Consider the following 12,035-nt stretch of genomic DNA (forward strand, 5'->3'; position numbering starts at 1 on the left):
AATCTACACCTGGGCAAGCCAGACTCTTTGCCAAGAAAAGTTGAATTCTGCAATGTCTCTGAATTATGCAACTTTAGCAAATTTGTATATTTGTTGCATACTTTTTAACTGTGGAATGGGCTACACAGTGCACTAAAACCCTGCCTAAAGCATTGCGTCTCTTATTCTGCCATCATCACTTCTGGCTATTGACTTGAATCCACTGGAGTGTTTCCATGGACAGAAGGATTTCCACCCATGGCACATAACTTTCTCACCTCTCTCCTCTCAAAATGTCGTGTAATGCTGCTTGTATATGTAGGGGAGGGGTCCCCTAATCCCCTGAAACCTTGCTTTGGGAAACATTTGGGGCTTCTGTGGGAAAGGGAGGAAGCAAGTCATTCTCTGGGTGGAAGTGCTCTGTTTGATCAAGTCTGTGAGAGTTCACCAAGATTGCCAACCTCCTTCCAAGCATATCTTTGTAACTGGAAGGGCTAAAAACTTGCTTTGTTTTAAAAAAAGAAAGAAAAAGAAACAAAGAAAACTGAGGATCTCTGGAAGCTGAACTCTGCATCCAGTACATTCATTTTAAAAATCCTACCATTCCTCCAAGGAGCTCAGAGTTGTTGTGTGCAGTTTCTCCCCTCCTGTTTTTCACTCTCACAAATGGCCCTGTAAGGAAGGTTAGGTAGAGAGAACGTGGCAGGCTCAAGGTCACCTCTTGAGCTTCATCGTTTAGTAGGGATTTGAACCTAGTCTGGCACTCATCATGACATCATACTGGCAATACCACCTTCTTTTCCAGTGTTCTAGAATAGCAAAATATACGCAGCCCTGGTTATGGCTCCAGTTCTAACAAGTGAGTGACAGAGAGCCTTGAGCTCTTGTCTTAAAGTAATGCAGTACTAAATTGGTCATAGATAAGGACCATCAAAGGGCAAAGTTGCTCTGGTCACAAACTGTTTCAGTAAACTCATAATGAGAATTGGATCTTGAGGGTCTTGCTGCCTTGAAGGAAGGAACTGATTTTTAAACCCCTACCCTGATTCAATGTATGAAATGTCTTTGAAAAATGTCTCCCCTCTAGATGATGCTTAATTTTCCTGTAATGCCTGTACCACTGTAGTTTTTACTGTACAATCATTTCACTATTCTCCTTCAACTTCAGGGTTCAACAGCTTGAAGAAGAAAATTATGAACTGACCACTACAGTCTTACGACTGAAATCACAAACTGAGAAGCTGGACGAGGTAACCAGAACCCCTGGATTCTTGCCCTATGTCACTTTCCTTCCCACTTAGATATTAATGGGCCTTGCTCAGTTCAGATGAGTTTGAGTGGTTTGAAGATCACTTCAAGCATTCAGATATGCATGATTGCGATTGAAATGCAGGTGCAAGCAATGCACGTCCCATTTGAAAATCTTAGTGTTAAATTTGACTGTGTGCATTCCACACAATAGGAAGCAGAGAAAAGGGGAGGTAGTACCCTTTATTGGACGTATGAGACTTTTAAAGGTTGGGGAAGAAAGAGCTTTTAAAGCATACAGTCTTCAGTCGGGGTGGGGAGTAAAAAAAAACTCTTGCTCAGGCTATGGTCATGTGGTTGAAGAAAAGGAGGGACAGAGCCAGAACCACGACCACTCCGAAAACAAAATCCCAAAGGGGAAGAAGAGTTGGTTTTTATACCCCGCTTTCTCTCTGCCTTTTTAAGGAGTCTCAAAGTGGCTTATAATCGCTTTCCGTTCCCTTCCCCACATCAGGCACCTTGAGAGAATTGTGACTAGCCCAAGGGCACCCAGCTGACTTCGTGTAGAAGAGCAGGGAATCAAACCTGGTTCTCCAGATTAGAGTCTGCCGCTTTTAACCACTACAGCACCAGGCAGAGCTTCATACAGTGCTCACATATTGTGCTTTGACACAGAATATTCTCTGAGTTGTCGTCATCAGGGGACCAGAGTGAGAAGCTTGAAGGCTCTTTGGCCCCAAGGAAGACTGTACCTCAAGGAAGTACTACCGGGCTTAGAGCTACTGTTGTGTCTTTACCCAGTGGCACTTATGCATCCCCTGCTAGCTGTCATGGGCCAGCACATGGACTGGAAGCCTGAGAGGAGGGATCACAGGTGACCACTGTTCTGTTTATTCAGACACTGCTTCTGGAGGCACAGAACATTAGTTAGGTCACAGATACTTCAGCCTTTTGCGCAGGACTTGAGTAATCCAAGTCCCCCTGTGAAAGCAAGTTTAAATGAATTCTGCTGGACTTGTCGAGTAAATATACATAAAATCAGGCTCTGTTCCTGTTCTGATGCATCTTCACAGGTGTTCCCCTTTGGGCAGAATACCCTATCTTCTTTGGTACTGGGGGGTCACTCTAAACCTATCCTGAAGTTGATGAGGATGCTGTTGCTTATGCAGGCTTTATTGGGATGAACAGACTCTTTCACACACAAGAATATCCTGGTTTAGGGTGGAAGAAGGGAACGGTACTCCAGCACAACTGATTCCCACAGGGTCCTTAAGATGAGCAGTTGCTTGGTGGGGGGGGGGGGGCATTTTATCTCTATGCATGTTGCAGGAAATGACCATGCTTATGGTTTCGTTTCCACTACATAATGGAATGCCCTCACCTGGATAGCACAGGTTAGCCTCATCTCATCAGATCTCAGAAGCTAAGCAGGGTCGGCTCTGCTTAGTATTTGGATGGGAGACCACCAAGGAATACCAGGGTCTTTATGCAGAGAAAGGCGATGGCAAACCACCTCTGTTAGTCTCTTACCTTGAAAACCCTACTGGGTTGCCATAAGTTGGCTGTGACTTGACAGCACTTTACACACACACACACACACACACACACACACACACACACACACACGTAATGAAATAGTATGTTTCGGTGCTCACTCTGCTGCAAACTTGCCATGATCCAGTGTAAGTAGCATGCCTATGGGGAGGGCTCTAGGCCAGCCTTTTCCATTAGTTTTCTCTGTGCAAGGAGCTGGGTATTTATTTATTTTTTTAAATTCTGGGGGAGCATTCAGATATGCCAGTTCTCCAGCATGCCCCTATGAAGTGGCACAGTTCCAGGAGGGCATGGACTGAAGACAGCTTGTAATACTCTTTATCATTGTGCTCAGGAAAGGCAGCGAATGTCTGACAGATTAGAAGACACCAGTCTTCGGCTCAAAGACGAGATGGATTTGTATAAAAGAATGATGGACAAACTCCGAAGGAACAGGCTTGAATTCAACAAGGAGAGGGAGGCAACTCAGGAGGTGTGTAATGATGCTTGTGGCACAGGTCACCTCTTTTGTTTCCCCATGAAATTAACACTTTGCATAGTAGTAAAAGAAAATGCTCGGGTTAAAAGCTCAAAATTAACTCCTGCTTCAAAGGGGTTATTACCTTGGAACATCTGCTAGCTGGCTGCAGTTGACTTTGTATTACTAAAATACTAAAGCAGTAGCTTTCAAACTATGTTCCTAGAAATCTAGGGGTACAGGGGATTTTAACAAAGAGACCAGTAACAGCAAAAAGTGTTGATTTCCATGCAACAGCTGGCCAATCCTGAACCTTCCCTTATTTCCATCTATTTCTATCTGTTTTTGTCTGGTCTCCCGTAAAAATTGTTAAAAATGTACCAGCTGCTCCATCATTATTTTTAACACTGATATATCTTGCTGATTTCTGTTCGATCCCTCGACCACTGAAAATCTTCTGCACTTGAATTATTGTTATGGGTTGGAGACTTCAGCACAGACGAATGATGTTTATATCTGTCCAGTCTTTTGAAGAAGATGAAGAGTCAGTATAATTAACTGCTTCATTATAGTGTGGTATCACCAACTTTCAAGCTACAAAGAGAACTGTACTTTTCAAGGCTTGCTCTATCAGAATTGGACTCATCTAAGTTGGGAACAGCATTATTTGCATCATCTGACAACCTTACTTTTGATGCCAATATATAAGTATACATTAAGTATTTTGGACATTGCTTGATGTTTACATTGTTTATGTGATAGAGAAGCACATTTTAATGATTTAGTTTTAGTGGAGCTTCAGGACTAGAGATATTTTGTATATATGATATAAAAATATATGATGTAAAATATAGTGACTATTAGACACCTGTTTGATTACTGGCCTAAGTGCTGTTATTTGTATATCAAACTAATTACATGGCCCCATCTTTTGATTGGTTTAGATTAGTTTTTACAGAGTTGTAATTCATATATCAGGAGCCCCGTGGCGCAGAGTGGTAAGCTGCAGTACTGCAGTCAAAATCTCTGCTCACAGCCTGAGTTCGATCCCAACGGAAGTTGTTTCAGGTAGCCGGCTCAAGGTTGACTCAGCCTTCCATCCTTCTGAGGTCGGTAAAATGAGTACCCAGCTTGCTGGGGGTAAAGTGTAGATGACTGGGGAAGGCACTGGCAAACCACCCTGTAAACAAAGTCTGCGTAGAAAACGTCGGTATGTGACGTCACCCCGTGGGTCAGGAATGACCCGGTGCTTGCACAGGGGACCCTTACCTTTTTAATTCATATATATTTATGTGGATTTTAATGTATGGCATTGTAGGAGTTTTATGTTACTATACTGCATATTTTAGATGATGGTGTGTGTGTGTTGTGAGCCCTGAGCCCCACCTTGGTGGGAAAAGGGCGAGATAATAGTCTAATAAAATAAATAGAATCTCACAATGAGGGGGTCAAATTTCTCACGGGTTCCTTCTGAGCTGTTTCTAGATTGAAATTCTGAACTCTGGAAGCTTTGGGGGGGGGGGAGTTCAGTTCAGCTCCATTAAGTATCCCGGTCACCAGTTCCTCCTTGCCAACTTACCTTTGCCAAGGGGAACTAGCAGCAGGGAGACCATCTGGATGTGAAGGCCGCTGGTTCAAAGTTTACACGTCTAGTAGCTCTGAGAACTCCGTTTGCCCTACTTCCTGGCATGCTCCTCAAGAGCCCATCAGCTTTCTGCATGAGTCCTCCACTGCTGCCAGTCCTCTCAGCTGTTGTCACCCCATTCTCTTGCCAGGCTAAATTTGGGGACAGTAGCAAGGAGAGCTGGTGGGGAGGGCGAGTGATAGGCAAGCCCCCTTTGACCTGATTTTTTCCCCTTTGGTTTTGTACAGCTTATTGAAGATCTGCGAAAGGAGTTGGAGCACCTGCAGTTATATAAACTTGAGTGTGAGCGGCCTGGTCGCGGGAGAAGCTCTTCCTCTAGCTTGAGTGAATTCAATGCAAAGGCAAGAGAAGTGGAAATGGAGCATGAAATTAAACGCTTAAAGCAGGTGAGGTGTGGTTGGGACTGGGATGGGAAGATATGGTCACAGAGCTCTGTGGTAGGGAAGGTCAAGAGATCTGTAACTTCCCCAGAGGTTTTGATCTGCTCCAGTGTGTGTGTGTGTGGGGGGGGGGGGCTTTCATCTTGTTTGACATGCTAAAAGGCTTTCAAGTAGTGCCTGCTGGAGAACTTAATGCCCAGATGGGCATACATAAGCACTGTTACAAGAGCGGTGAATACACTTTGACAATAGGCTACATCTGGTGCTTTCAACTATGTAACTTTTGCTATCAGCACAAGTTATAGTTGCCAGACACACAGCTGACTGTGGCATCCACATGACCAGCTGGGGGCTTGGGTACACATACCCAAGATCTTATGCAGGCTATAAGGTTTGAATTTGAAGATCATGTTTACATTGGTACACATGATTGCTACATTCAGTCATGGAAATTATATGCTACTGGTTCACACCATGAAACTTCTAGTTCTCCTGAACCTAAGGTGACAGCAGGAAGCCAACCTCATGAATTACCCTCAGAGTCGCATGATACAACAATATTATATAGCTGACTAGTACTTTTGAGTGTGAATGGGACAAATCTGAAAAAAATGTATCTAATTGGCTATTGAAAGTGGTGGATGCTGGCGTAAATCCTGTGGTGTGATATAGACAGCAAAAGAAAAGTCTTCCTCTTTGCACCTTCCAAGAAAGGTTCCCACATTTCATGGTCTTAGTAATGTTCTCAGCTCCAGGACAGGTGGTGCAGGCCAGTAAATTAGTGGATTAGATGTGATCACCCCATGTGGTATACAGATGAAGCGTGGATCCATAACCCTCGGGACTGAACTCAAATGTCTTAACTACTTGGCAACCATGGTACCACTCAACAGTTGTCAAGGCCTAAGCCAGAGATACCTAACATGGTGCCCTTGATTGTGTTTCCTGCTGTTTCCCCAAAACAAAGAGCCAATCCTGGCTTTCCTCACCTCATTGAAGTAGGAGGTGCTTTGAGTTGATTAATTTAGGAGGCTTTCAGACTAGCCTTTTTCTCTCTGATACTTTTACTGTTTGCTCATTCATTTATTCCTGAGAATCCAGATAATATTTCTCCCTAGCTTTTGCATTCTTTTTGCCTAAGTGTTCTTTCAGTTCTGAAAAGTCCTCATTTGTAGTAATTTGAGGAGTTTCTGGCACAATCATGGCATAGTACTTTTCAGGTGTGAACTAACATGGCAGTATTTTTAATATTGCTGGCACCAGATTTTAGGGGCGTGGCTAACAGTGGGCTCAGTGATATGCAGTCCCACCTTTCTCTCTTGCCCTTCTACATTTCTGTGATATGGAGAAACTGATCTAAAAACTAGGGCAAGTTCTTTTATATAGATGTGCTGAAGATGACAATGGGCTAGTAGATCATATCTTATTTTTGCCTGGGAGCTGCAGTAAAGCCTTGGAAGTTGAGGGGAAACTATTTCAAGTTCACTTTTTATAAATAATAATAGTATTCATTCTGACTTCACTGTGACCTGGATAATCCAGACTAGCCCAGTCTCGTCAGAAACTAAGCTGGGTCAGCCCTGGTATAGTACTTGGATGGGAGACCGCCGAGGAAGTCCGGGTTGCTATGCAGAAGCAGGCAATGGCAAACCACCTCTGATCATCTCTTGCCTTGAAAACCCCACCAAGGGTCACTGCAGCTCGATGGTAAAAACAACCCCTGGCTCCACTTCTTTTGATGAGGGGATGATATGAAATTGATATGGCTTCCTTTACCTATCGTTTCCCTTCAGTTTCGAAGTTAAGAAGAGGTGCAACCGACAGATCCACTGCACCACATTTTTTCCACTTTCTAGGAAAAAGGAGTGGGCAGAATTTCGTCCCCTGGGCATGTGGTGGCAGAAACTCTAGTTAAGGAAAGAGTTACTTCCTTTCTCTGCTGCTGCTCCTGTGCCTCTCACAATGTTGGCAGACAAGACTCTTTTATATGGGGACTCTTTATATGGTCAGTTGCTCAGCAGGTGGCAGTGACTGCAAGTGGTCAAGGATGGAGTGTGGAATGGCTTTTTTCCCCAGAAGGAGTAACTTCAATGTGTTGCATAAGGACTACATATTTGTGTAGTTATCATAGAATCAGGCTAGGCCTCTGTATAGGATTAGCAAAAAAAAAAAAAAAAAATCTATTGATGATGATACCTTGAAAGACCCCAAGAATGTTGACTGAATTGGTCCCTGTTTATTATAATGTAAAATGATCTCCTTTCTCATCTCCTTCCCCTCTTAACAGGAAAATCAGAAACTTCGAGACCAGAATGATGATCTTAACGGGCAGATCCTTAGTCTTAGTCTTTATGAGGCCAAGAATCTCTTTTCAACACAGACAAAAGCCCAGTCACTGGCTGCTGAAATTGACTCCGCGTCCAGAGACGAGGTGAGATACTTAACTGCCATCCCTTCCAGCTAACGACTTGGGAGCATGCAATAAAGCCAAGCAAAAACAGAATACCATTTCTTTGTAGACTGCCTGCAAAACCTGTAGCAATCGAACAACTGTAAAAATGTGTAAATCTGTGTGAAATCCAGTTTTAACCCTGACAAGGCTGCTTTGGGGGAATCTAAGATTTGAACACTTGATTCATTGTGGCCAAAATGCAAGGCTTCCTAAACACCAGAGTTGGCTGCAATTCCTATGATCTCTTTTTGCATCTCTTTATGTCCAGCCTAGGATATTTGGGAACCGTGTTGTCCTGCTTCCTCTTTTCTCCAAGCTTCTTGCATTCCAGTGGGGTGGAGGGAAGGGAAAATAGATGGTGTAGTCTGTAATCCGCTTTGGAACTGATGGAGAGGTGCACGTGGTAAAACTGTGGATTGGGAGCCATCCCCACTTTGTGTTGAATGAGAAAGCCTCTAGATCAGGGGTCCCAAACCTTTTTGAGTCTGCTGGCACCTTTGGAATTCTGAGATGGGAAAGTGGAGGCAACCACAAAATGGCTGCTACTGGAGGCAGAGCCAGTCTCAAGATGTCAGGGAATCAGGTTATGCATGACTCTGATAGTAACTCTTCAATATCTCAGGCAAAAGCTGTGTTTAACCGCATACCTTTTAAAATGAATATATTGTTTCAAAGTATTTCCATGCATACAAACAGCTTACTTTCAGTCATCTTGTGGTGTGGTGGCAGCTGCTGCTGAAGCAATTTTTTAAACATCTGCCCAGCCAATCAGAAACTCTTCTTTTACAAAAGCCCCACCCACTTTCAAAAACAATTGTGGATGCCAGGAAAGGTGTTGGCTTGGGCCCCTGCTCTATCCATGGCCTGAGAAGTCATATCCTTGGGCTCTACACACTCTTCATTCAACATTCATATATTGATGCTCGAGCACAGTTCTTGTGGCTGATGACAACCCCTTTAAAAAGACAGTCATAAAGCACGGGGCATATTGAGGGAGTGCCACTCCACCATTTCCTCCTCCTCTTACTGGGAGGAAGATCACTGTTTGGTGGTGGGGCTTAGGGCCACCAGTTCAAACCCTTGGCCTGTCCAGTTATAAAAGAGTTCCAATCACAAGGCTAGGAAAGCCCTCTGCCTGAGGTGCCAGTCGCCACAGACAGTACTGTCCTAGATGGCCCAATGGTCATATTAAGTTCAGGGTTCACAGATTTCCCTTGTCTGCTTCCCCCCAGTCCTGGTTAGACTGAACGCAGCCTTACTTGTGGCTGTAGTTCAAAGCCGTGCCCCTGCAGCCAATCTTCCCTCTGTTCTTGCTTTCATACATTCCTGTGCTCGAATGTGCTGGATTGATTTTTCTAAGTTTTGTGGAGGGAGAGGTGACCTCAGGAGGCCTGCTTAATTTTTTTTTAATCAGGAACCTCACAATTCACTGAAGCAAGGGTGCATTGGCCATTAAGGCCACCAGGACCCCCTCCCTCCGGACCACAGAGGAGCCCTCGCCACATGCCAAGTGGGTGAGAAGCACCACTGCAGTGAGTCGGCAGCCCCCAGCCCATGTGAAGGCTGTCCAAGCTACCCCACAGGGCAGCCATCGCGGCTAGTGAGTGAGCTGGCTGCTGCCACCACCTATGAGCTGCATCTGAGGCCAGCCAGCCAACTGGCTACCCAAGGGAGAGGCTGTCACAGCAAGTGAGTGACCCAGCCGCCCCAGCAGCCCATGAGCTGCCACCCAGTTTTCTTCCTGTCCCTATATGGGAGGGAGCAAGGCCCTTTCCAGGGCTCTTTTAGCGCCCCCCCCCCCCCCGTCCACCTCTGCACTGATCTTAAGACTTTTAGCAGGCGCAAAGTGACCCACTGGAAATGGGCAGGTGGGCCCCTGCTTAATCTATCCCCATCCCTATACTCTAGCACTGAGCTATTTTACGGCATGTTTGTGTCATGCAGAGGCTTTGGGGGGAGCCTGCATCTCTTAGAAGTATTGTGCCTAAAAACAAATTAGAAGCTTTGAGAGGAACTATGTTTCAGTTGTGTTACTCAAGTGAGAATGTAATTTAATATTTAGGGAGCTTATAGAAAGGAGCTATTGCATGGGGACAGGGAACCAGAGCAGAAGATTCAGAAGGTTTCTAAGGCTTATGAACATCCAAAGTCTCTAAAGGTACAATGCAATATGACATGGAAAGAGGTGGGTGGCAAATGAGTAGGTTTAGATTTGTTTAGTTTACTAATAAATACTGGATTTCAGTACCTTGTGGTGTTTCAAGTTTTATGAAGTTGTGCCCTCCTTTGAAAGCGACTACATCCTTGCATTAGGAATGACTTTCTCTCCTGGCTCCTTCCTTGATCCTGTTGAGCTTCTTTATGCAGATGTCATGCCGGACTCTCGCAGGCATCCTCTTCCCACTCCCCCAAGTTTATCATCTTCAGCACTGCTGGGCTTTCAAGTGCTCAAAGATTTCATAATCCCACTATGTCAGGCAGAGTGTGGCTGACACTTAAGATGCCTCCACACCTTTAGGCAGCCTGTGTGATCACTGTGGCTTTACCATATTACAGAACATTCATTCAGCGTATTTCTACCCCAACCCCAGCAAAGGTGGCCTTGGCTGTCATTTTTTATTCTGGAATTAAAAACTCTGACCCAGATTAGAACGCTTGTTCCTAGTTAATGTGCAAATGTGCTTATTTTGCATGATTGGTTAAGCTTTCAGAACCTAGATGTTGTAAAAATCCTGTTCGCAGCCCTGACTGAAATGTGTGGTGACGCATAATCCAAGTGTACCCTTAGTTTTAAAAGCAGAATTCCATTTCAGATTACACCCAGAATTAAACTTTCAACAAGGTTTAAAGGATATATTTATGCCATGGATATATTTCAGACTAAGGTAATTAGCTGTGGAAAAATATTTTTTGCGAACCTAGGAATCAACTTTCCCTGGGTTGGAAGTAACTGCTATTGCAAGGGGAAATCTAGAATGATCTAGAATGACAATCAGCATGTTCCAGTGATGGATTGCTGGATCTAACCCTTTAGATTAGATTAACAGTAATTCTCCTCCTATTCGTTTTTTTAAATATAGCCAATTCTCAACTTTCCATTACATCACAGAATGACCAAGAAATAGAACTGAAGCCTGAGCGGTACAGATGGGTGCTGGCGTGATTTTTAATAACTAGGAGGCAGGAAATATTCCCCATCTCTTGGGTCTCTCTTTACAATCTTTGCTTGACGACACAGATGCAGTTGAGAGAGCAATGTGGTTGAGATGCAACCTACCCACCACCCATGATGAATACGAAGCCTTTATTGGCATTAGCGGCACCCATGACACAAGAGTTGGTAGGGCCTTATAGGCCATCTATTACAGTCCCTAGCTCAGAGCAGGAAATCCAAGCAGCGCATCCCCAGCTGATGGATGTCTTCAAGCCGGGGGTGTAGCACCATCTAGCAGCTTCCTGAAGAGCTTCCATTAGTTTAACAGGATCAAGTAAATGGACTCCAAATGTGGGGGGATGGGAGCTTGGAGAGTGTTTAGAAGAGGAGGTCTGGCACTGCCCCTGGCTCTGCCCAAAGTGATACCCTCAGTTATGTGGACAAGTTGGGAGTAGGGGAGGTAAAGGCACCTCTCCTTTGCCACCTGGACCTGTTTGTGGAGCAGTTACGTCACCTTGCAACAAATGTGTCATGGCTGCTTTTTCTTCTTTCAGCTCATGGAAGCCCTTAAAGAACAGGAGGAGATAAACTACCGATTACGCCAATACATGGACAAGATCATCCTAGCCATTCTGGACCATAACCCATCCATCTTGGAAATAAAAAACTGAAGGCTTGGGACCAGAAAGGCAACAAGCAGAGACTTGTACCTCTTAAAATGCCGCTGGATCCAAACATCACTCTACTATTGTAAATGAATCTATAAATATATATATATATATATCATATATATATTATATAATTTCTGTGGATACACAGGGCGTGTTTATATGAGGTTTGGTCCACTTGGTCTGTGAATCCTAATTTGGCTTGGTCTGTTTCTCATGCACTTTCACTACCAAGGGGGGGGGGGCGATACTGTTACAGGATTGAATTGACATAACTGCGTAACTGGATTTTGCACTGCTTTAGATACTGGACAGAAATGACACTACCTCTAGCTGCAAGGATAAAAGACAATGGAAAACTTTTAAGTGCCAATCCTCTTCCTCATCCCAAATCAAAATGCTGAGTTTTCTCTTTTGGTCCCACCTCGTCCCTCAGATGTGGTACATATCCAGGTTTAACTCTCTGGTGCTCACTACATTGTGTTTTAGGGTTGTTGT

General features: G+C 44.3%; 1 protein-coding gene across 1 annotated transcript in view; it reads left to right on the forward strand.

Moving 5' to 3' along the window:
• RAB11FIP4 (RAB11 family interacting protein 4) overlaps positions 1 to 11,762 on the forward strand; it is a 271,185-nt gene extending 259,423 nt beyond the window's left edge. The window contains exons 11-15 of the mRNA XM_056858462.1: positions 1,148 to 1,229; positions 3,116 to 3,253; positions 5,111 to 5,269; positions 7,551 to 7,694; positions 11,424 to 11,762. Coding sequence (XP_056714440.1) covers positions 1,148 to 1,229; positions 3,116 to 3,253; positions 5,111 to 5,269; positions 7,551 to 7,694; positions 11,424 to 11,540 — 640 coding nt within the window. The 3' untranslated portion in view covers positions 11,541 to 11,762. The remainder of the gene's footprint in view (positions 1 to 1,147; positions 1,230 to 3,115; positions 3,254 to 5,110; positions 5,270 to 7,550; positions 7,695 to 11,423) is intronic.
• The last annotated feature ends 273 nt before the right edge of the window (positions 11,763 to 12,035 follow it).

Source organism: Euleptes europaea, chromosome 1, assembly GCF_029931775.1.
Source record: "Euleptes europaea isolate rEulEur1 chromosome 1, rEulEur1.hap1, whole genome shotgun sequence".
Lineage (NCBI taxonomy): Eukaryota > Metazoa > Chordata > Lepidosauria > Squamata > Sphaerodactylidae > Euleptes > Euleptes europaea.